General features: G+C 43.8%; 1 protein-coding gene across 1 annotated transcript in view; it reads right to left on the reverse strand.

Moving 5' to 3' along the window:
* The window catches only part of pdgfc (platelet derived growth factor c), a 247,650-nt gene extending 236,349 nt beyond the window's left edge, over positions 1–11,301 (reverse strand). Inside the window, exon 1 of the mRNA XM_078406472.1 lies at positions 10,876–11,301. Within this exon, the coding sequence (XP_078262598.1) occupies positions 10,876–10,984 (109 nt within the window). The 5' untranslated portion in view covers positions 10,985–11,301. The remainder of the gene's footprint in view (positions 1–10,875) is intronic.
* Positions 11,302–22,090: the final 10,789 nt, after the last annotated feature.

The raw sequence follows: 22,090 nt of genomic DNA on the forward strand, positions 1-22,090 counted from the left end.
ACTGGAAACTCTGCATGCCACACAATGATAGACACAACATCTGAGCTGCGATTTCCCACAGGTAGCATGTTTCAGGCTTTCAGTCGTGCCGTGATGTATAATCAGGGAGTGGAAACCTGGATGTTTTCCACAGAGAAGCAGGGGGGAAATCACCTGGGAATGTTCACACTCAGCAGCTGTAAGCATGGCGCCTATAAGCATCATGCCAGTCATTGCTCTTGAATTAAAGAAATATTCTGCATGTATAAAGCATTAAAGTACAGTACAAAAAAAAGAAATTTTAGATGCGTCAAGAATTGAAATTCTTAAACCATACAGTTCTCTCAGATCATATACAAAAGCCCTTTGTACCATTTAGTGTTGACATATTGCTGTTTTATTCAATTGTTTGGAATGCACCCTATATCTGTTTACTTTTTTCCTCCCACTGTGATTTGCTGTGACATTTATTCTGCAATCCCTTCCTTGAAATTAGAAGGGTCTTGACCCGAAACGTCACCCATTCCTTATCTCCAGAGAAATACTGTGGCATTAATACTAATTCTCCTTAATTCTCATTAATATTAATACTCCTTCTTCAGAAGAAGGGTCTTGACCCGAAACGTCACCCATTCCTTCTCTCCAGAGATACTGCCTGTCCCGCTGATTTACTCCAGCTTTTCTGTCCATCTTTGGTTTAAAACAGCATGTGCTGTTTCTTCCTCCACAGCGGGTTTGCACAATGCACCCAAGCAATCAGTCAATAAGAGCAACTTTAAAAAATGCAATTGCTAGTATATATATATATAGATTCAGTCAACATGTTAAGCTTACATAAGTTTCCATTTCAAATATAATTTGTTTGTGGGGACGTGTTTTGCAATTACCTTAAGGATGCGAGAAGCAACAAATAAATCCAAATCTTTCTTCATTTAAAGCACTATAATTGAAGCTTTTCAATGAAACCTCCAACTGAGACATCTTTACAGAACTCTTAAACTAACACTTAAACTCATAAAAGATTTATTTTTTCTAAGGTAATTCCTGAAGTATACCCGACCTTCTCACCGACAAAAGTGTTCCTAAATGGGCGATCATTAGAAAGCTACAAATTTGACTATGTATATATTATTACTTTATTTCCACCTCATCATAAATAATGGAGAAATAAAACTGAGATTATTGTAATAAAGGTGCTTCCTTAATCCAGTGCAGATTCGGTGAAGTGTCCAATCCTGCCAGAATAGTTGCACAGAGAAGTGTGTACCACTACTTCAAGGAAGCTAATTTATCTATAGTCTGAACAAGGGTTTCAACCCAAAACGTCACCCGTTCCTTCTCTCTAGAGATGCTGCCTGTCTCGCTGAGTTACTCTTGCATTTGCGTCTATCTTCTCTATATGAATGTTTGATATCATTTTGTATAATGACTTTCCAGGTGTTTTTGTTACTTCATTCCACCAAAAATTGATAGCATCAGAAAATAACAAGTTAAGAAGGGAAGGAAAGCACACCATCCATTTTGCAACATGGATTGAGATACATTCCAAAATAAGCTGGAAAGGGTGCTGAAAGATTCACGAGGATGTTGCCAGGATTCAAGGGCCAAAGTTACAGGGAGAGGTTGAGCAGGCTAGGATTCTACTCCTTGGAGCGCAGGAGGATGAGGGGTGATCTTAAGAGGTGTACAAAATCATGTGAGAATAGATCGGGTAGGCGCACAGAGTAGGGGAAACGAGAACCAGAGGACATAGGTTACATTTGAGGGGGGGAAGATTTAATCGGAATCTGAGGGCTGATAAGAATTTAATCGGAATCTGAGGGCTAACTTTTTTAAACATAGGGTGGTGGGTGTATGGAATGAGCTGCTGGAGGAGGTAGTTGAGGCAGGTACTATCGCAACATTTAAGAAACATTTAGACAGGTACATGGATAGGACAAGTTTAGAGGGTTATGGCCCAAATATAGGTAGGTGGGACAAAATTGATAACAAAATTTCTGTCAATCCTCAAGTCAAGGGACATGCAGGCATTTAAAAAAAAAGTTAAAAGATGGTTTGCAGAGAAAAACAGAATAAATACTGATGATGAAGAAAATTTAAGAAGCAAGAATACAACATGGCACAGAAGCAGTTCAAACAAAATAAAAGCCTAAGGCTACAAAAGACTTAGCAGCTAATAGAAGGTGGATGGAGCAGGTGAATAAAAGTCATCTGAGGTGTATAATGATGCACTGTCTCTTGCCTTGTGTAGTTCAGGCTGGGACTATGCCAACGCAAGAAACAATTAGACAGGTACACGGAAGGACAGGTTTGGGCGTTGGGCCGAAGAGCCTGTTTCCACGCTGTGTCAATCTATGACTCAAATGGACCATTGATTGACTGAAAAAGATGCAATGCTAAAAGTGCAGAACTGTGAGATAAAAGCACATTAGAAAATCTTAAAACAGAAAGGGTAAGTTCATTGTATTTTCAAAGATACACCTTCCATCTTTTCTATCCCTCCCCGGCCATACCTTATAAACCTATTTCCTTGCCAGGCTTTGAACTGCCCCACCTCTCGTCCAAAGATAGACACAAAATGCTGGAGTAACTCATTGGGGCAGACAGCATCTCTGGATAGAAGGAATGAGTGACGTTTCGGGTCGAGACCCTTCTTCAGACTGAGGAAGACCAATCCTTCTAACCAGAGGTACCGTATGCCCCGCTGAGTTATCCAGCATTTTGTGTCTATTTTTGGTGTAAACCAGCATCTGCAGTTCCTTCCTACACACCTCCTCTCTTCAAGCTTTCTTCCCCCCCCCCCCCCCCCCCCACGCACTCCCTCCCCCACAATCAATCTGAAGAAGTGTCCTGACCTGAAATATCACCTATCCATCGTCTCTAGAGATGGTGCCTGAAGGTATGGGGTAGTTGAGTTCGGTAGAAACTAGTCAGGAATTAGAATTTCAATTATAACTGACGTGGGATGTGGTGGAACTGTGCATCCTTGGTGCCAAAGCCCTGTGTTCAACTACCTTCCTCATCCACCATGTTCTCCCACATTAAACTTGTAATCATATGCAAATCCTTTCACAGATTACCACCCCTATCTCTCTCTCTGTTCACACAACTCTGGAATCCTTTGATAATTGTACCTTCCAATTTTGACCAAGTGCTTCTCTGTTTGCTTCAGTCTTCCATGGCTAGCTTTGACTTCAGCTGTCCTCAAACGCCTCCATAAAAACCTCTGCGTCCGCATATTCCACAAAACAGTTCCTCACCACCTATCTTAGATCATTGATTCAACTGACAATTGTTGAAACTCCTGCGAAGTAATGGGATATTTAAACTGCATTGAAGAAATCGATAAATACATGTTGCTATTATTGGCATCCATGCTTTCCTACTGAAAGTGCTTCCCAAGCCAACAATTAGTGAGAACAGGTAAAAGATAATCAGACTTTTGAATCTGCTTAGCCCTCAATATAATCATGGCTAATCTAATATCCCCTCAAGTTTTCCTCCTGCCCTCTCCCCACAATCATTGATTCTCATTATCATAATTCTACTTAATTCAGGCTTAAATATAAAGTAGGATTCTGTCCCCATGATGTGGTGGCAAGACGTTCTGAAGACTCACACCCCTGAAAGACAAAATACTTCCTTATCGCAGTGTTAAGTGGGCGATAAGGAAGTATTACATCTTACTCTGAGGCCATGCTCTGTGGTCCATGAGAGAAAACAACCTCTCAGAATTTCCTCTGTCCAGCTCCCAAAGAATCTTAAATGTTTCAATCAGATTGCCTCATCCTTTCAATCTCCAAAGGAAGGTGGCGAATCTGTGGAATTCATTGCCACAGACAGCTGGAGGCAGTCAACGGATATTTTAAGGCAGAGATTGACAGATTGTTGATTGGTACGGGTGTCAGGAGTTATTGGGAGAAGGCGAGAGAATGCGGTTGGGAGGGAAAGATAGATCAGCCATGATTGAATGACGGAGTAGACTTGATGGGCCGAATGGCCTAAATCTGCATCTATGACTTATGAACTTATGAAGAGTAGGATCCCCAACTGTTTAACGTCTCTTCAAAGGACAATGCCTGCATACCCAAGATAAACCTACCTTCTTGAACTGCCTCCAATGAAACAATATGTAGTATTGTGTTCAGTTTTGGTCACCCTGCTATGGGAAAGATTCCATTAAGCTGGAAAGAGTGCAGAATGGATATGTAAGGATGTTGAAACAAAGAACTGCAGATGCTTTTTAATACACAAAAGGACACAAAATGCTGGAGCAACTCAGCAAGTCAGGCAGCATCTCTGGAGAACATGGATAGGTGACATTTCGGGTCGAGACTCTTCTTCAGACTGATTGCTGGGATGGGAAGAAGATAGCTGGAAAAGCAGAACAAGGCATGGCAGATAGACAATAGACAATAGGTGCAGGAGGAGGCCATTCAGCCCTTCGAGCCAGCACCGCCATTCAATGCGATCATGGCTGATCACTCTCAATCAGTACCCCGTTCCTGCCTTCTCCCCATACCCCCTCACTCCGCTATCCTTAAGAGCTCTATCCAGCTCTCTCTTGAAAGCATCCAACGAACTGGCCTCCTAGGTGAACATAGGCGAGGGGGCTGTTTGATCGGCAGATGCTTGGTACAAATGTCAAAATAAAAGCAGAAGGCTTAATACAGGTTAGAAGAGTTGCGGATTGTGAAGTCAGAGGGAGGCAAGTAGCGGAGGTGGGGGGGGGAGGTAGGAGAGTTGGAGGGGAGAAGTTCAAAAGTTATAAGAGTAGCACAAGGTCATTCAGTCCTTCGTCTACTCCGCCATTAAATCATGGCTGATCTATCTTTCCCTCTCAACCCCATTCTCCTGCCTTCTCCCCATAACCCCTCACACCCTTACTAATCAATAAAAGGAGGTGGGAATCCAGGCAGAGCACAGTGGTTTTGAAGAAAGGGATTGAAAGAAAAAGGCAGGAGGGGAGAAAGCAAGGGGGTATGGTTGGGGGAGGGGTGGGTTTGGGGGAGGGGGGTACATAAAATCGGAAAATTCATTGTTCACATCGTTGTGGAATATGAGGTGCTGTTCCTCCAGTTTACTTGAGGCATCACTCTGACAGTGGAACAGGCCCAGGACATAAGTGTTAGCGTGGGAATTGAAAGGGGAGTTAAAGTGGTTAGCATCCGGGAGTTACAGTAGACCTTCGCAGACCGAGTGCAAGTGTTCAGCGAAATGGTCACCAAGTCTATGTTTGGTCTTGCCAATTTCTCGGACCCAAGGGCCTGAGTCATAAGGAGAGGTTACGTAGGCTAGAACATTTTTCCTTGGAGTGTAGGAGACTGGGAGGTAATATTACGGGAGTATATAAAATCATGAAGGACATAGAGAGGATGATTGCACACAGCCTTTTTCCACGGTTGGGGAATCAAGAATTACAGGGCATAGACAATAGACAATAGACAATAGGTGCAGGAGTAGGCCATTCAGCCCTTCGAGCCAGCACCGCCATTCAATGCGATCATGGCTGATCACTCTCAATCAGTACCCCGTTCCTGCCTTCTCCCCATACCCCCTCACTCCGCTATCCTTAAGAGCTCTATCCAAGGTAGGAGGTTTAAGGTAGGAGGGGACTAATTTAATAGAAACCTGTAGGGCAGTTTATTTTTCCACACAGAGCATGGTATTTTTTTTTAAATTTCAAAATATACTATAATCGAGAAATAGATACAAAACGTGTTTCTTACAAAACTCCGACATTCTCGGAGGCTATATATACATTCAATACATATATTCAATACACCATTACACAAAATTTCCCCCCACCTTGCCACTCATGTGGCCCACTGGCGTGGCATCCCTTCCCTTATTTTGAGGGGTGTCTCCACCACACCCTGCCCCCCATGTCCAGCAGCGGAAGGACCCTAGACTGTGGCCCTCCCCCACAGAGCCTTGGCGTTGGCTGCACCAAGCTTCAGTGCATCTCTCAACATGTACTCCTGCAGTCTGCAGCAGGCCAGTCGGCAACATTCCCCGACGGACAGCTCGCTCCGCTGGGAGGTCAACAAAGCTCGTCACCAAAGAGCTTCTTTCACCGAGTTGATGACCCTCCAGCAGCACTCGATGTCAGTCTCTGAATGTGTCCCTGGGAATAGTCCGTAAAGCACAGAGTCCTCTGAGATGGAGCTGCTCGGAATAAAACGTGACAGGGACCCTTGCAAACTTCTCCAGACTCTCTTTGCAACTCCACACTCTGCGAAGAGGTGGGCAACCATCTCGTCTCCATAGCAGCCGTCCCGAGGGCAGCGTGCGCTGGTAGTGAGGTTCCGGCGGTGCAGGAAGGATCTGACTGAGAGGGCTCCCCTCACCGCCAGCCAAGCCAGGTCTTGGTGCTTGTTGGTGAGTTCTGGCAATGAGGCATTTTGCCAGACAAGCTGGGCAGTCTGCTCTGGGAACCACGCCACAGGATCCATGGAGTCATTCCCCTGCAGTGCCTGCAGGACGTTCCATGCTGACCACTGCCCAATGGACTTGTGGTCAAATGTGTTGGTCCAGAAGAACCTTTCCACGAACGACAGAAGGTGCGGCAATGTCCAGCTGACCGACACATTGCGTAGCATCTGCGCCAGGCCCATCCTTCGCAACACCGGGGACAGGTAGAACCTCAACAGGTAGTGACACTTGGTGCCCACGTGCCTTGGCTCTACGCTCCACCTGATGCAGCCACACACGAAGGTGGCCATCAGGGTGAGGACGATGTTGGGCACGCTTTTACCCCCATTATCTGCCGACTTGTGCATGGTACGTATATGGAGTCAGCTGCCCAAGGAAATATTTGAGGCAGGTACTGTAACAAAATTTAAAACAAATTTGGACAGGTACACGAATAGGAAAGGTTGAGGGATATGGGTCAAATGAGATGAATGTAGATGGGCATATTGGTTGTCATGGCTGAGTTGGGCTGAAGGGACTTTTTCCCTAAATAGTTGGAACAAATAATTTGTACTACTCTAGATAGAGTCTCACTAGCACCTTGTGTGGCTGTAATAAGACCCCTAATTTTATCTTCCAAATCCCTTGAAATAAGGCCAATTTTCCATTGTCTTTCCTATTACCTGCTGACTTTCTGTGCTTCATGCATACAGACTCCCAAATTACTTGTATTTAATACCTGTTCCTTAGACAGCTCTACCCCTCTCAATGTCCTGGTTGATTATTAAAACCTATTTCCTCTGGCAACTTTTCGGTCATGTTTCATGTGGTTATTTTATTTGACTCCTTGCCAATCTTTGATAAATGCTCCTGTGAAGACTTGATGCAATTTAACTCTGTTAAAGGTATTATATACCTGTAAATACAATACATTACTTCATAAACTGCGGGCATTAGATCCATATAACAATGGGGGAGAAAATTAGAGAAAGAAAAGTTATTATATCACTTAAAAAAATGATATGCCAATATTTTGATTTTTGCTAACAGTTTATCGGGTAGAATGCATTTCCATTTGGAGCCATTGACTATTTGTTTTTTATCTTTTGCTTCGCTCATTGACCAGCTTGGCAATTTCAATAGTCTCTGTTTATGTTTGCATTATTTTTATATTTTAAATACAATGGGCAGATGCATTCTCCAGATTCAGGGACAGTTTCTTCCCAGCTGTTATCAGGCAACTGAACCAATCTACCAACAACTGGAGAGCAGTCCTGAACTACTATCTACCTCATTGGAGACCCTTGGACTCTCTGATCAGACTTTACTGGCTTTATTTTGTACTAAACGTTATTTGCATTATTCCCTTTATCATGTATCTATAGTCTGTGGATGGATCAATTGTAATCATGTATTGTCTTTCCGCTGACTGGTTATCACGCAACAAAAACTTTTCACTGTACAATGAGCTAAACTAAACAATTAATGTCTGGTTGCCGATAATTGACTCCCATGACACCCCATGCATGTACTAATCTGATACAAATGATGGATACAATTTGTCCTCTGCTTCTCAACTCCTACAGCAGGTGGTGCAGAAATGGTCCTGCTGTAGTGGGTCTGGACGCGACAGGAATCAGGCCAGACACCAGGTAAGAAGTAACAATAACTTTAATGCCGTAACGAACATAAACTCACTCAGTCATCCCCACGAGTCAAAACAATAACCCCTTCCAGCAAACCCCGTAGCACCAGACCACTCTGTCTCCAGGGGAATGACCCAGGGAGTGACCTAATCCCCCCTGTCCACTCAGTGCCGAGGGGAATGACCAAGGGAGTGGCCTAGCCCCCGGGCACCGCCACACTGCGATGACTAGGGACATCATGGCGCCTTTGGCAGCCCATCAACTACTCACAACTTCAAAACAGTTTCAAGTACCCTGGCTGATAGAAATGCTGGAAAGCTAATAAAAACATTTTTAAATACAAGGGTACAAAGAAGATTTATGAGGATGTTGCCAGACGAGAGGGTCTGAGCTATAGGCAGAGGCTGAGCCGGTTGGGGCTCTATTCCTTGGAGCACAGGAGGATGAGGGGGGATCTTATAGAGATGTATAAAATCATGAGAGGAATGGGTCGGGTAGATGCACAGATTCTCTTGTAGGTGAATCAAGAACCAGAGGGCACAGGTTTAAGGTGAAATCATTTAATAGGAATCTGAGGGGTAACTTTTTCACACAAAGGGTAGTTAGTAGTGGGTGTATGGAACAAGCTGAGGCAGGGACTATCCCAACATTTAAGAAACAGACAGGTACATGGATGGGACAGGTTTGGAGGGATATGGACGAAACCCAGGCAGTTGGGACTTGTGTGGCTTGGACATGTTGGTTGGTGTGGGTAAGTTGGGCCGAAGGGCCTGTTTCCATACTCTATGACTAAATATGCCATTAAAATAAAAACATTAGGTTAAAGGCATGGATGTAAAATAACACAAGCACTTATTTTTTCCTATTAAGCTGAGAAGCCAAATGCGAAATGCATCCGGCTGGTCTTGACTGTTGATCAGTGCTCCAATGCTGCAGTCAATGGTGAGACCAGCAGCTGAGATGATGGCCTATTGCACCCTTAGACGTTCACTTTTCAACACACACACACCTGGAACTCTGATATATTGTAGACATCAAAAAGCTGATTGGCAGACAGCACAATTTGGAACCTTACCAAATATGGCTCAATACACTTAAAAACAAAATCACACTATAAAAATACAGACACAAGCATGTAAAGTAGTAGTGTCTGAATCTACTTTGTAATGATCTACTCCAGTAAATTTCACAGTCTGATTCATATTACTGCAGTAGTCCAGCACTGTACCCGGGCACAACATCAGCTGATGCTGTTTAGAGCCGCTGCTGTACACTGACTAACCACCATTTACCTGGATTACACCTAACATGCTATTATCATCACATTTAAGAAAGAAAATCATTTCATGATGTGATCAGCACGGAGAACAGAATAACTCAGCGTTTTTTTCACGGTTTTACTTTTTGAACAAGTGCTGGACTTTTGAAGCATGAAATCCTTTGATGTAATACTGTGATCTCAGCTGCGAATTGTTAAACAGAATATGATGTCCATAAATCTAATTTCACGGGGGCATATTTATATACTTATTAAACTAATCGCGATTTTTAGTTTCGTCCGAGCCCGCGCTGGTTTGTTCCAAACCATTTCTTACTCAGGTTGGGCCACTTAAAAAAAACACTGGAATCTTATGCCTGCCACCATTCCTTATTATTATCCAGACTAGTTTGTAATCTAAAACACTGTCAAGTCTCAAAGCCATATAATTAGGTAGTAATGAATGGGGAGAGTGGATTTATCATAGCTTTTGATGCACCAGTTTTAGTTTTGTCAGGAGGGCGGCCAGAGTGAGAGAGAGAGAGAGAGAGAGAGAGAGAGAGAGCGCACCTTTACATTCTCCATTGCGATTGAATAAAAGGGAAAAAGTCGCGTTAAACCCAATTTTCCTGAAGTGCTCTTAAATCTACCTTTATAAAATGAAAGGCTACGAAATATCTGAGTGGCTCTTTGATTCCACGAGTAAACACAAGTTGCTTTTCCCGCAGATAAGTGTAAAGTGACCTCAGGAATCCGGTGTGACTCATGCTACTGACCCAGTGGGCCGAACGCCCCCCCCCCCCCCCCCTTCTGAGCTGGAATAAATCAATCAAACAATCAGCGCTCTCGTGTATGTGTGCACAGCTCTCAAGATGAGATAGTGGGAGGCTTTGGAAGGACCTGGCGGCTGTCTGTCAGTGTGCAACTCATTCGCTGGCTGGATCATTCTTTTGATCGCTCTCACTTGGCTCTTCCAAGTTCCCTGACTGTGAGGCCAGCTTTGTTAGTGCTTGCTCTTTGATCGCCGCCCTGGCTGCCTGCAGGTGCCAGATGTCATCGCGTTTACAAGCGGCGTGGCTCTGCTTTTTTTTGTTGTGGGGGGGGGGGGGGGGGGGGGAAGCAGACTTCAGACGCAAGAAAGTAGAAAACATAAACCCTTTCTTTGGATCACTTTTTTGTTCCCCCCCCCCCCCAAAAAAAAAACGTGTCATTGTTATACACAGAGTTACAGAGTGGTGCCGACGAGGCTGCAGAGGTTTTGGAGGAGCGCTGTACAGAAATAGTATCCCAAGGAGACGTTTGAGTCCTGGCACTTGGGGGGATTCGCATTCCCCGCGGTTAAAACCCTGGGCACCGCGTACGGCAGGGAGAGGGGGGAGAGGTGGGGAGGGTCATGATTGCCTTCATCTGAAGTGGGCTACTCTGAAGCTCATACCTGCCAGGCACTCGCCACACCGGCAAGAGAGTGCAGCCACAACAACAAAATAAGTTAGCGCGTCAAGGGAGGGCAAACTCCGACTGAACCACATCAGAGAGGGAGTGGAGGAGAGGGGAAGGGAGGGTGATATAAAGACTTACCGTTCGGTTCCTTGTTGCTGGAGGGCTGGAACTTGTTGATTTGGGCTTCCGATCCATGATGGCGGAAGTCGAGAGCCGATATTAGCAGGAATACTAATGACAGGGACATTTGAGGAGGCTGTGGGGCGCAGCAGGTCGAAGTGGACAGCCTGGCTGGCTTCGGGGCTGGTTCTCCGGCAGCTAGCAGGCAGAGGAGCGGTAGCTCTGATGTGCCAGCATTCCCACCAGATAATCACACAGTGGCTTCCACATTCCGATCCAAAAGCACTCCCTGCCTGCTCTCCTCACCACCGTGCCCCGACCCAGCGATCTCACTTATCAACTCAATGGCTAATGTAAAGGCGAAAAAAAAAGAGAAAAAAAAAATGACAGACGGGTTATTGCCAGATCCCAAGTTTTTATTTAAAGGCGCAGCCAAGTCTTTACGCACACCTGTCAACTTTTATAAACTTCTGGATTTTAAAACTGTCTTCTACATAAAGTCGACGATCTTTGTTTCCACCACCCCCCCCCCCCCCCCCCCCGTCCCCCTTTGTGGGTTTTTTTTCTTCTATCATCAGCTGCCAGAGCCAAAGTTTTCTGTCTGGACAAAATTTTAGTCAAAAATTACTTTAAAAGGTAGTTTACCAGCGAACAGCTGGATTCCATTATTCCAAGGGTACTTTCAAGTGGATTTTTTTTTTAAAGGGCTGATTTAAGGTTTTTTTCTCTCTCTCTCTCTCTCCCTCCTCACTTGACGTCAGCTAAAGACAAAAACAAATCCTTCAAAGTGCTGCCTGGTGCCGTGCGAAAGGGAAGATTACGCCTTAGCACATTTTACGTCCCCACATCCCTCCCTCTCTCCCTCCCTCCCCCCTCCCCATTCATCGGCTACTCCGTTCAGACGTGCGGGGTGGATTCGCCTCTTGGGTGAGCAAGACTGCCAACTGGCGACACGACAGGTGGTAGAGCATTGCTAGCTGCAAACCTCTCCAGGGACAACAGACCTCAGACATCAGACTTTACATTGCAGCCTTAATCCCCCCAGTGCAGTTTGCACGTGGAACCCTCGGATTGTTTAAGAACTATTTTGGGAGACTTGGAAAACCATATATTCATATATGTTTTAAAAAAATGGAAATTCCAAATAAATACTTCAGTGACTTTAAAAAAAAAAAAGTTTCGTCTGCGCTTATTGGGTTACTGCAGGGGACCAAGGCGAATAAACCACACTCGTATTCAATTCAGATCTGTTGGAAGCGCCACTGTTTCGCTTGTATTTCACTGAAAGTTCAGGGAAACGGTGCCGGCACTTTGTACCCGCTTCACAATAAAAGATGCGATGGTTGTGAGTAATTCAGAATAAATACGTGGGTCAAAATGTGTGGAAGTCTAGTTGTTAATTCAAACTACCAATGTAGGCAATTCGAGTTTTTAAATGTTATCGAAAACAACCCGGGCAATATTGAAGTGCAAATGAATCGTCAAGGCGGAAGGGAAGGATGACTAAATTAAAACAATGTACACAGGCAATTGCAGATGCTCCAACCTTGAGCAACAGTGCTGGAGGAACTCAACGGGTCAGTCGGAATTTGTGAAGGGAATGGACTAGTGACGGGGAATCCTTCAGACTGACTGAGGTGGGGTGGGGGGGGGGGGGGGGGGAGAACACCTTTTATCACCTTTTCATCTCCAACCTTTGTCACTTATTCCACCAATCTGCCAAATTAACCCGCCTTCACCTGAATCCACCTCCCATTTGCCAGGCTTTGTCCCGCCTCTTTTCCAGCTCCCCCCCCCTCCGACAATCAGCCTGAAGAAGGGTCCCGAAGCATCCATCGCCTGCCCACTCCTGGAGTCTGAAGAGGGTCTCGACACGAAGCGTCACCCATTCCTTCTCTCCAGAGATGCTGCGTGTCCCGCTGAGTTACTCCAGCATTTTGTGTCTTATCTTCGGTGTAAACCAGAATCTGAAGGATTCCCCGTCACTTATCCTTCCTGGACCCTCCATAAATGTTGCCTGACCCGCTGAGATCCCCGGCATTGTGTGCTTTGCTAGAAGACCCCCGGCATTGTGTGTTGAAAATAGGTCAGATAGCATCTATAGAGAGAAACCTAGTCATTTAACATTTCTGCTTGATAGCTTTTTTTTTCGCCAGAACATATTTAAAAGATGATCAATATGCTGGATGGTGTTCACTAATTTCATTCGGAGACAAAAATAAATAAAATCCAACAGGCAAGGAATACTGTTTATTGGGTGAACTGTTTATTGAGGCCAATTTGGGATGTGTTTGCACCACCGGATCAACTAATGGATGTCCTTCCTTCGGCAGATAGATTTGCTGTCAACTCGTTTGTAACGTTGACGATGATACGACTCCACGTTGTTGGAATACATTTCAAATCCAAAGCATTACTGCACTTAATTGCATTTTAAACCCACAGCTCCTGTAAAATTAACGGGGTGGCTGAAAAAGAACACTCTCACGTGACTGAGTTTGCTGCCATGCAGATTGAAATCAAAATGCTAAAGGATAATTCTTGATTTCAGACAGGAGATTGGGTAAAGGTTAATAAAATGATGCGGGTTATATAAATTATGCGCCGAGGGGCGGGCAAATAAATACCGAATTGGATTCTCACAGGTTAATATTGTGAGCGAGAACGTTTCCACCTGTGGCTGAAACGCAAAAAGGGATACAATAATATCAGAATTGCCAACATTTCCCAACTAGGAGATAACAGAATGTGCCGGACAAAATCTGAAACTGGATTATTTACAAATAAAATGTAATAGAAACAAGGGAAGGGGGTATGGGGAGAAGGCAGGAACGGGGTACTGATTGAGAATGATCAGCCATGATGACATTGAATGGCGGTGCTGGCTCGAAGGGCCGAATGGCCTCCTCCTGCACCTATTGTCTATTGTCTATAAAACGGTGATACATGCGTACTAGTAAACATGCGCTTAGGGTAAGGGATAAAAGACGTAGAGAGGACCTGAGGAAGGTTTTTACCAAGAGGATGGTAGGAATCGGGAATGCTCTGAGTAGATGTTGGAGGCAAGTACTCTCACGATGTTTAAGAAGTATCCAAATGAGTATATGAACCATCAGTGCCCATAAGCTGTGGATGAAGTACTGGTAAATATAATTAGTATAGATAGGTACTTGAAGGTCAGTGTGGACACGCTGGGACGAGAGCAGATTTCTGAGATGACGATCTCTGTGACATTGTGGGCTTACTTTTCTTATGTTGTAACTGAGAATTAAGTTCAAAAATTCTTATCTGATTTAGTACTCACCATGCCCATCTAATATAACATAGGAATCATTATTATAGCATTGCTTGAAAATTAAAAAATATATGAATAAAAAATTGGTCAAACCTAATCTTGAGAAAGTTACGTTGTACCACCAACCAAAAGGCAACCGTCAACAGTGCAGAGAAATATCAGAGGGCTAATTCTTATTGTCAAAGTTATGACTTATCTTGAAAGACACTTGAACTTTTCAAACTGAAAGAAATAGCTTGAAGAAGGAACATTCTAAATTAACTGAATAGCAGATACTGGAAATCTGAAATGAAAACAGAAAATGTGGGAAACACAACGAATTATGGAAAGAGAACCAGAATTAATGTTTCAGGTCTGAAACTCTTAGAGTCACAGAGTCATACAGCGTTGAAACAGGCCCTTCGGCCCAACTTGCCCACACCGGCCAACATGTCCCAGCTCTACAATACAATACAATACAATATCTTTATTGTCATTGTACAAGTACAACGAGATTAAGAATGCCACTTCCATATCGATGCTATAAAATATATAAATAAATCACGGCAAAAATTAAAACAACAAAGGGGGGGGGGGGAGAAAAAAAAGGAAACAAGGTAAAGTGCAAAAAAGGTTATTGCAGGAGTCAGTTGTGCCAGTTGACCCTGGGGGAAGAGACAGATCATGGCGGGCTCTCAGCAAATCCCACCTGCTAGTCCCACCTGCCTGTGTTTGGTCCATATCCCATTCAAACCTGTCCTATCCATGTACCTGTCTAACTGTTTCTTAAATGTTGGGATTGTCTCTGCCTCAACTACCTCCTCTGGCAGTTTGTTCTATACACCCACCACCCTTTGTGTGAAGATGTTACCCCTCAGATTCCTATTCAATCTTTTCCCCTTCACCTTAAACCTATGTCCTCTGGTCCTCAATTCATCTTAATTAGAACTCTAGCGAAGGATCCCAGATGTGAAACATTGACTCTGTTTCTATCTCCACAGAAGCTGCCTAACCTGAGAAAGGTCTGAAGAAGGGTCTCGACCCGAAACGTCACCCATTCCTTCTCTCCCAAGATGCTGCCTGACCCACTGAGTTACTCCAACATTTTGTGAATAAATACCGTCGATTTGTACCAGCATATGCAGTTATTTTCTTATATAACCTGAGAAGGGTCTTGACCCAAAATATCACCCATTCCTTCTATCCTAAGATGCTGCCTGTCCTGCTAACTAAAGTATACTGTTCAGCCCTTCAACTTTCATTAAGGTAATGGAAGTTTAACGTCTTAACTCCACCCAGACACCTTAGTTCTCCAATCCAAAATATAGTAACACAAAAAAAATTAAATCCCAGTTCATTTGTTTTCAAATGACCTACCTTCAACAGCTTGAAGAGTATGTTCCAGGGTTCCACTGCCATAAATGTGAATAAATGTTTTCTGACACCAGCACTGAACAGACAAGCTCAAACGTTAAGGCGAAGACCGTATTTTCAAATTCTCCCATTACGAGAAATTATTTTTTCTCTGCCAGATGAAGCACAATTGGAAGATGGTAATATTAAAAATAAAATCTATGGATGCTGGAAATCTGAGACAGAAACAAATACTCCCGGGGATACTCAGAAAGTAGGCCTGATATCAGCAGAGACATTCAAACATTTCGGCTCCATTTAACCAAGTAAGTGTATGTCGGGCACAAGTGTAGAAAAAATGCAAATCAGTTGTGCTGTCATTTGGTGAATACTTTGTATAGAAAGAAAAGTGATACAATGTCATAATCAAGCAATCCCTGAGCAGGTTTAGAATCTAGAATGAAAAAAGGAGGATTTATTTAGCACTGACTAGTATGTTACTCAACATTTGAATGATGATTGTTTGAGACCACAGAATTGAGCACAAGAATATTAATTTGCAGAGGTACAATTTGAGTAATTGGTCGTGCTTTATATCATAAGAATTGAAAAGCTTTGGCCTTTTATACACATAGATTGGTCCATTATTTTAACTGTTCATTCACATGACTCTCAAAATTACAAAACATTTATTCAATAAAATATTAACCATTTAGTGGCGCAGCGGTAGTGTTGCTGCCTTACAGCACCTGAGACCCAGGTTCGATCCAATCTACGGGTGCTGTCTGTACAGAGTTTGTACGTTCTCCCCATGACCCGTGTGGGTTTTCTCCGAGATCTTTGGTTTCCACCCACACTCCAAAGATGTACAGGTTTGTAGGTTGATTGGCTTGCTAAAATTGTCCCTAGTGAGTTGGACAATGTTAGTGCTGGTCACTGGTCAGTGCAGACTCGGTGGGCTGAAGGGCCTGTTTGCGCACTGTATCTCTAAAGTAAAAAAATGAAACATATTTTGGACCATTCTAATTCATCTCCAGTCGAATTATAACTGTAAATCAAATAGGCTAAAGAAAATGTTTAAAATACAATCTTATTTTTAGGAGAAAAGGCAGTTTATCAACATATAATAAAAGAAAGACAAGCTAGTGCTACAATATAGCAGGAAAAGGAATAGAAAAGGTCAGAGGAAAGAAACAACAGATACTCGAATCACATTAAAGAATGACCTGAAAGTCGCATCCTCGAAAAAAGTAACTTTTCACAAAAGAAATCAATTTTCTCCACGATCTGCAGCTAACATTAGCAGATTGTATTTCATAGTCGGGTTAGATTCAAGTTAAAACCTCTCTTTGACTTTTTCAACATTGTGTTCCAAATCCAGCCAAAAATGCTCCAGTGTAAGACTTTCACTTCTTGCACAGATAATTCTTATGGTCAGAGTTTTATACTGTTCCAATAAATAAAATCAATTTTTATTCAAATGTATTGCCAGCTGGACTTCTTACTGGCCCCTGGAGCCCATAATACGTCTCTCCCCATTTCCCATGAAAACCGCAGAACAGCAGTCCTGAATTCCATCTTCTCTGTTTTATTTCCATTATAGATGAGGCTCTCACTAGGACCTCTTCTACATCCAGCAGCTCCGCTCTTGCTCCCCTTTCCCCCATTCCCAACAAGGACAGAATGCCCCTCATTCTCACCTTCCACCCCATCAGCCAGCGTATCCAACAAATCATCCTCCAACATTTCCGTCACCTACAACGGGACCCCACTACTGGCCACATCTTCCCATCCCCTCCCCTTTCTGCATTCCGCAGAGACCATTCCCTCCGTAACTCCCTAGTCCACTCGTCCCTTCCTACCCAAACCACCCCATCCCCCGGCACTTTCCCCAGCAACCGCAGGAGATGCAACACCTGTCCCTTTACCTCCCCCCTCAACTCCATCCAAGGACCCAAACAGTCTTTCCAGGTGAGACAGAGGTTCACCTACACCTCCTCCAAGCTCATCTATTGTATCCGCTGCTCTAGATGTCAACTTCTTTAAATCAGCGAAACCAAACGTAGGCTTGGCAATCATTTTGCTCAACACCTTCGCTCAGTCCGCCTTAACCAACCTGATCTCCCGGTGGCTGAGCACTTCAACTCCCCCTCCCACTCCCAGTCTGACCTTTCTGTCATGTCATTACTGCCATGTCACCTCCAGTGCTATAGTGAAGCCCACCGGAAATTGGAGGAACAGCACCTCATATTTCGCTTGGGCAGCTTGCAGCCCAGCGGTATGAACATTGACTTCTCCAACTTTAGATAGTTCCTCTGTCCCCCTCTTCCCCTCCCCCTTCCCAGTTCTCCCTCTATCTTCCTGTCTCCATCTATATCCTTCCTTTGTCCCACCCCCTCACATCAGTCTGAAGAAGGGTCTCGACCCGAAACGTCACCCATTCCTTCTCTCCTGAGATGCTGCCTGACCTGCTGAGTTACTCCAGCATTTTGTGAATAAATACCTTCGATTTGTACCAGCATCTGCAGTTATTTTCTTATGCTCTCTGTTTTACTGGGTGTCAGTCTTAGCTCAGTGTTAGCATTCTTGCATTTAAGGCAGAAAGTAATAGATTCCAGGCTCACACTGGACATGTGGCCATTGAATGCAGTGCAAAGGCTGTAATTGTTTTTTTAAGACAGTCATATGCATTATAAGATTACATATCATAATTCAAAGATCAGTAGCAAAATTCCCATGGCCAATCATTGCCTGGAACAAACATTACCGAATAGTCTGAAACAGTCTGAAGAAGGGCCTCGACCCGAAACGTCACCCATTCCTTTTCTCCAGAGATGCTGCCTGACCCGCTGAGTTACTCCAGCATTTTGTGTCTACCTTCGATTTAAACCAGCATCTGCAGTTTTCTTTCCTACATTACTGAATAACATATGATCTGGTCATAATATCCATTATTTCCAAGGCATATTTTACTGTACTATCTCAGTGACACTCTGATGTGTCAAGCTTTGTATCGCAATGATACTCTGTACTATTTAAGTGTAAAGTTTATGAGAACTTTGGGTGACAAGTGGATTGAATACTTGCTTCACCATTGGCATGCATTAGCCCACACAATGGTGATAGCAGCCCCTGGTCTGATCCTGAACTCAGAAGCCATCCATGTGGAGTCAACACTTACACCCCATAATGATGCTGATTTCCCCCAGTGCTTCAGTTTCCTGCCACATTCCAAAGACGTGTTGGTGAGTTAATTGGTGAGTTATATGCGGAGCCACAGGGGATGGGCAAGATCCTCAATTATTATTTCTCCTCTGCTTTTTACCACAGAGAAAGACATGCAGACTAGAGAACTTGAAAAAAGTTAATGACAATGTCTTAAGGACAGCCTCTATTACTGTCAAGGAGGTGCTAAATGTCCTAAATGTATGAAGGAGATCATATCTCCCAGGCTTTATAAGAAAATAACTGCAGATGCTGGTACAAATCGAAGGTATTTATTCACAAAATGCTGGAGTAACTCAGCAGGTCAGGCAGCATCTCGGGAGAGAAGGAATGGGCGACGTTTCGGGTCGAGACCCTTCTTCAGACTGATGTCAGGGGGGCGGGATAAAGGAAGGATATAGGTGGAGACAGGAAGATAGAGGGAGATCTGGGAAGGGGAGGGGAAGAGAGGGGCAGAGGAACTATCTAAATTTGGAGAAGTCGATGTTCATACTGCTGGGCTGCAGGCTGCCCAGGCGAAATATGAGGTGCTTTTCCTCCAATTTCCAGTGGGCCTCACTATGGCACTGGAGGAGGCTCATGACAGAAAGGTCAGACTGGGAATGGGAGAGGGAGTTGAAGTGCTCAGCCACCGGGAGATCAGATTGGTTAACACGGACCGGGCGCAGGTGTTTGTATATCATGGAACACTGTAGAAAACTAGAAAATAAATTGTTGGAGTCTTGGGTGAGGTTTGTAAATCATAATTAGATACCGGTGAGGTGCCGGAAGACTGGAGGGCGGATAATGTTGTGCCTCTATTTAAGAAGGGCTGCAAGTAAAAGCCCGGGAACTATAATGAATCTAACATCCATGGTAAGGAAATTACTGCAGAGGATTCTGATGGATAAGATGTAATGCATTTGGAAAAACAGGGGCTGATTAGAAATAGTCAGCATAATTCTGTGCATAGGAATTGTGTTTCATGATTTCATGCAGGGCCATAGAAACAGTTCATATGGACTTCAGCAAGGCTTTTGGTTCTGCCTGGTAAGCTGTTCTGGAGGTTAGATTACATGGGATCCAAGAAGAGTTAGCTAACTGGCTGCAGAATTGACTCTTGGATCTCATGCAATCCCATCAAATGCAAGGGAGGTAGATTTGCATAATGGTCTGGGTTTCCAATGTTGGGGGAGTCCAGAACCAAGGGCCACAATCTAAGAATAAAGTGGAGACCATTTAAAACTGAGAAGTAACTTTATCACCCAAAGAGTTGTGAATTTGTGGAATTCTCTGCCACAGAAGGCAGTGGAGGCCAATTCACTGGATGAATTTAAAAGAGAGTTAGATAGAGCTCTGTGGGCTAGTGGAATCAAGGGGTATGGGGACAAGGCAGACACAGGTTACTGATTGTGGATAATCAGCCATGATCACAATGAATGGAACCATATCAAGTTGGCAAACTGGGGAGGGTTTGGGTGAATTCAATAAAATATCAGGTGCAGATAGTAAGAAAAGAGAAGGAAATAAATCTGCTTGAAGAAAAGAAAAATGAAAAAAGTTAAATGCCTTCTTTTATTGCATTTTTCTCTCCCATAATCTAACATTTCTTTTCCTCTATACTTTTTCTTTATCCACCCAATTTAATGTTGAATTTACCATTTCCTACTTAATTCTTCCGCAGTTAGGAAACTGCATTTGGCACACTGTGCCCTTTGATCGCGAGGTGTGCAAACTGTGTTGAAAGCGATCATTTATTTTTGGCATCAATCGGGCCCAGCCACCACATCGGCAAGGGTGCTGGTTATGTGCTGCTAACAATTGCCAACAGTCACATCAATCTGCAACCTAGAGAAGGGTCCCAACCTGAAATATTACCTATCCATTCCCTCCAGGGAGGCTGGCTGGCACACTGAGTTCCTCCAGCACTCTATGTTTTGATCAAGATTCCAGCATTATATCTGCGTCTAATCTTGATTTAATATCAAATTGGCACTTCATATTGTTACACAATCCAGGTAACATCATATCTAAATGCTACACCATTGAATATGTGTCCAGCAGAAGGTATGATCAACTTCCTTCCCAACACACACACACACACACACACACACACACACACACACACACACACACACACACACACACACACACACACACACACACACACACACACACACACACACACACACACACATACAAACACATGCGAACATGCACACATGCACATAATTAAATTATTAGCTCATTGGATTCCACAGACTATTGCTGCAATTCTACAAAGTTTTTTATTATTTTTTTAGGCATATTTTAATTTCCTAACATTTACAGGGAATGTTGTGCTGGGTACTGATGGACTTTATCTTAACACCTGCACAAAAAAAGTTTGCTTGTAAAAGTAATCAAAAGTGGGGAGGGGCAACAGTGATTCTATCGTTCAGGCTGAAGGTATTGATTCACAAAATGCTGGAGTAACTCAGCAGGTCAGGCAGCATCTCAGGAGAGAAGGAATGGGCGACGTTTCGGGTCGAGACCCTTCTTCAGACTGATGTCAGGGGGGTGGGACAAAGGAAGGATTTAGGTGGAGACAGGAAGACAGTGGGAGATCTGGGAAGGGGGAGGGGAAGAGAGGGACAGAGGAACTATCTAAAGTTGGAGAAGTCAATGTTCATACCACTGGACTGCAAGCTGCCCAGGCGAAATATGAGGTGCTGTTCCTCCAATTTCCGGTGGGACTCACTATGGCACTGGAGGAGGCTCATGACAGAAAGGTCAGACTAGGAATGGGAGGGGGAGTTGAAGTGCTCAGCCACCGGGAGATCAGGTTGGTTAATGTGGACTGCGCAGGTGTTGAGCGAAGCGATCTGCACTGGAGGAGCCCAGGAGCTTTAATTTTCTCCTGTACAAAGTGATTATGTGCAAGAGGATGTAACAAGGTGCAATCATTTAGACACTGAGATGTGGAGACAAGCTGATGGAGCAGCACATGTCTATAGGTCACCAACAATGTTTTGCGACAGGCATATAAGGGGCCAAATTGCTCTTGAATTGACATGTGCCTCACCATTGCCCTTTATTGAACATCCACAGTGCACTTAGCTATTGAGGCTGAGCAGATCTGAACATCTTGTCAGTCTCACTGCTCCATAAGGTTGTGAATAGCAATGAGTTTCAGTCAGAGAATATTGTCCTACTCTTACTGGCAGCTTCACGATCAAAGATTTTTAAATATTTAAAAAATTTCAAGCTGTTAAATTCAACACAAATCATGTTCAACGGGTAAATTAATTGCAAATATTAATATCAGTCAAAATGAAGTTAAAAAAAATCAACTTCACATCTCCAAGCAAGGGTCGGCAAACCTGTCTGTATCATCCACACCAACACAGAAGTTAGCTGGAC

Source organism: Rhinoraja longicauda, chromosome 1, assembly GCF_053455715.1.
Source record: "Rhinoraja longicauda isolate Sanriku21f chromosome 1, sRhiLon1.1, whole genome shotgun sequence".
Lineage (NCBI taxonomy): Eukaryota > Metazoa > Chordata > Chondrichthyes > Rajiformes > Arhynchobatidae > Rhinoraja > Rhinoraja longicauda.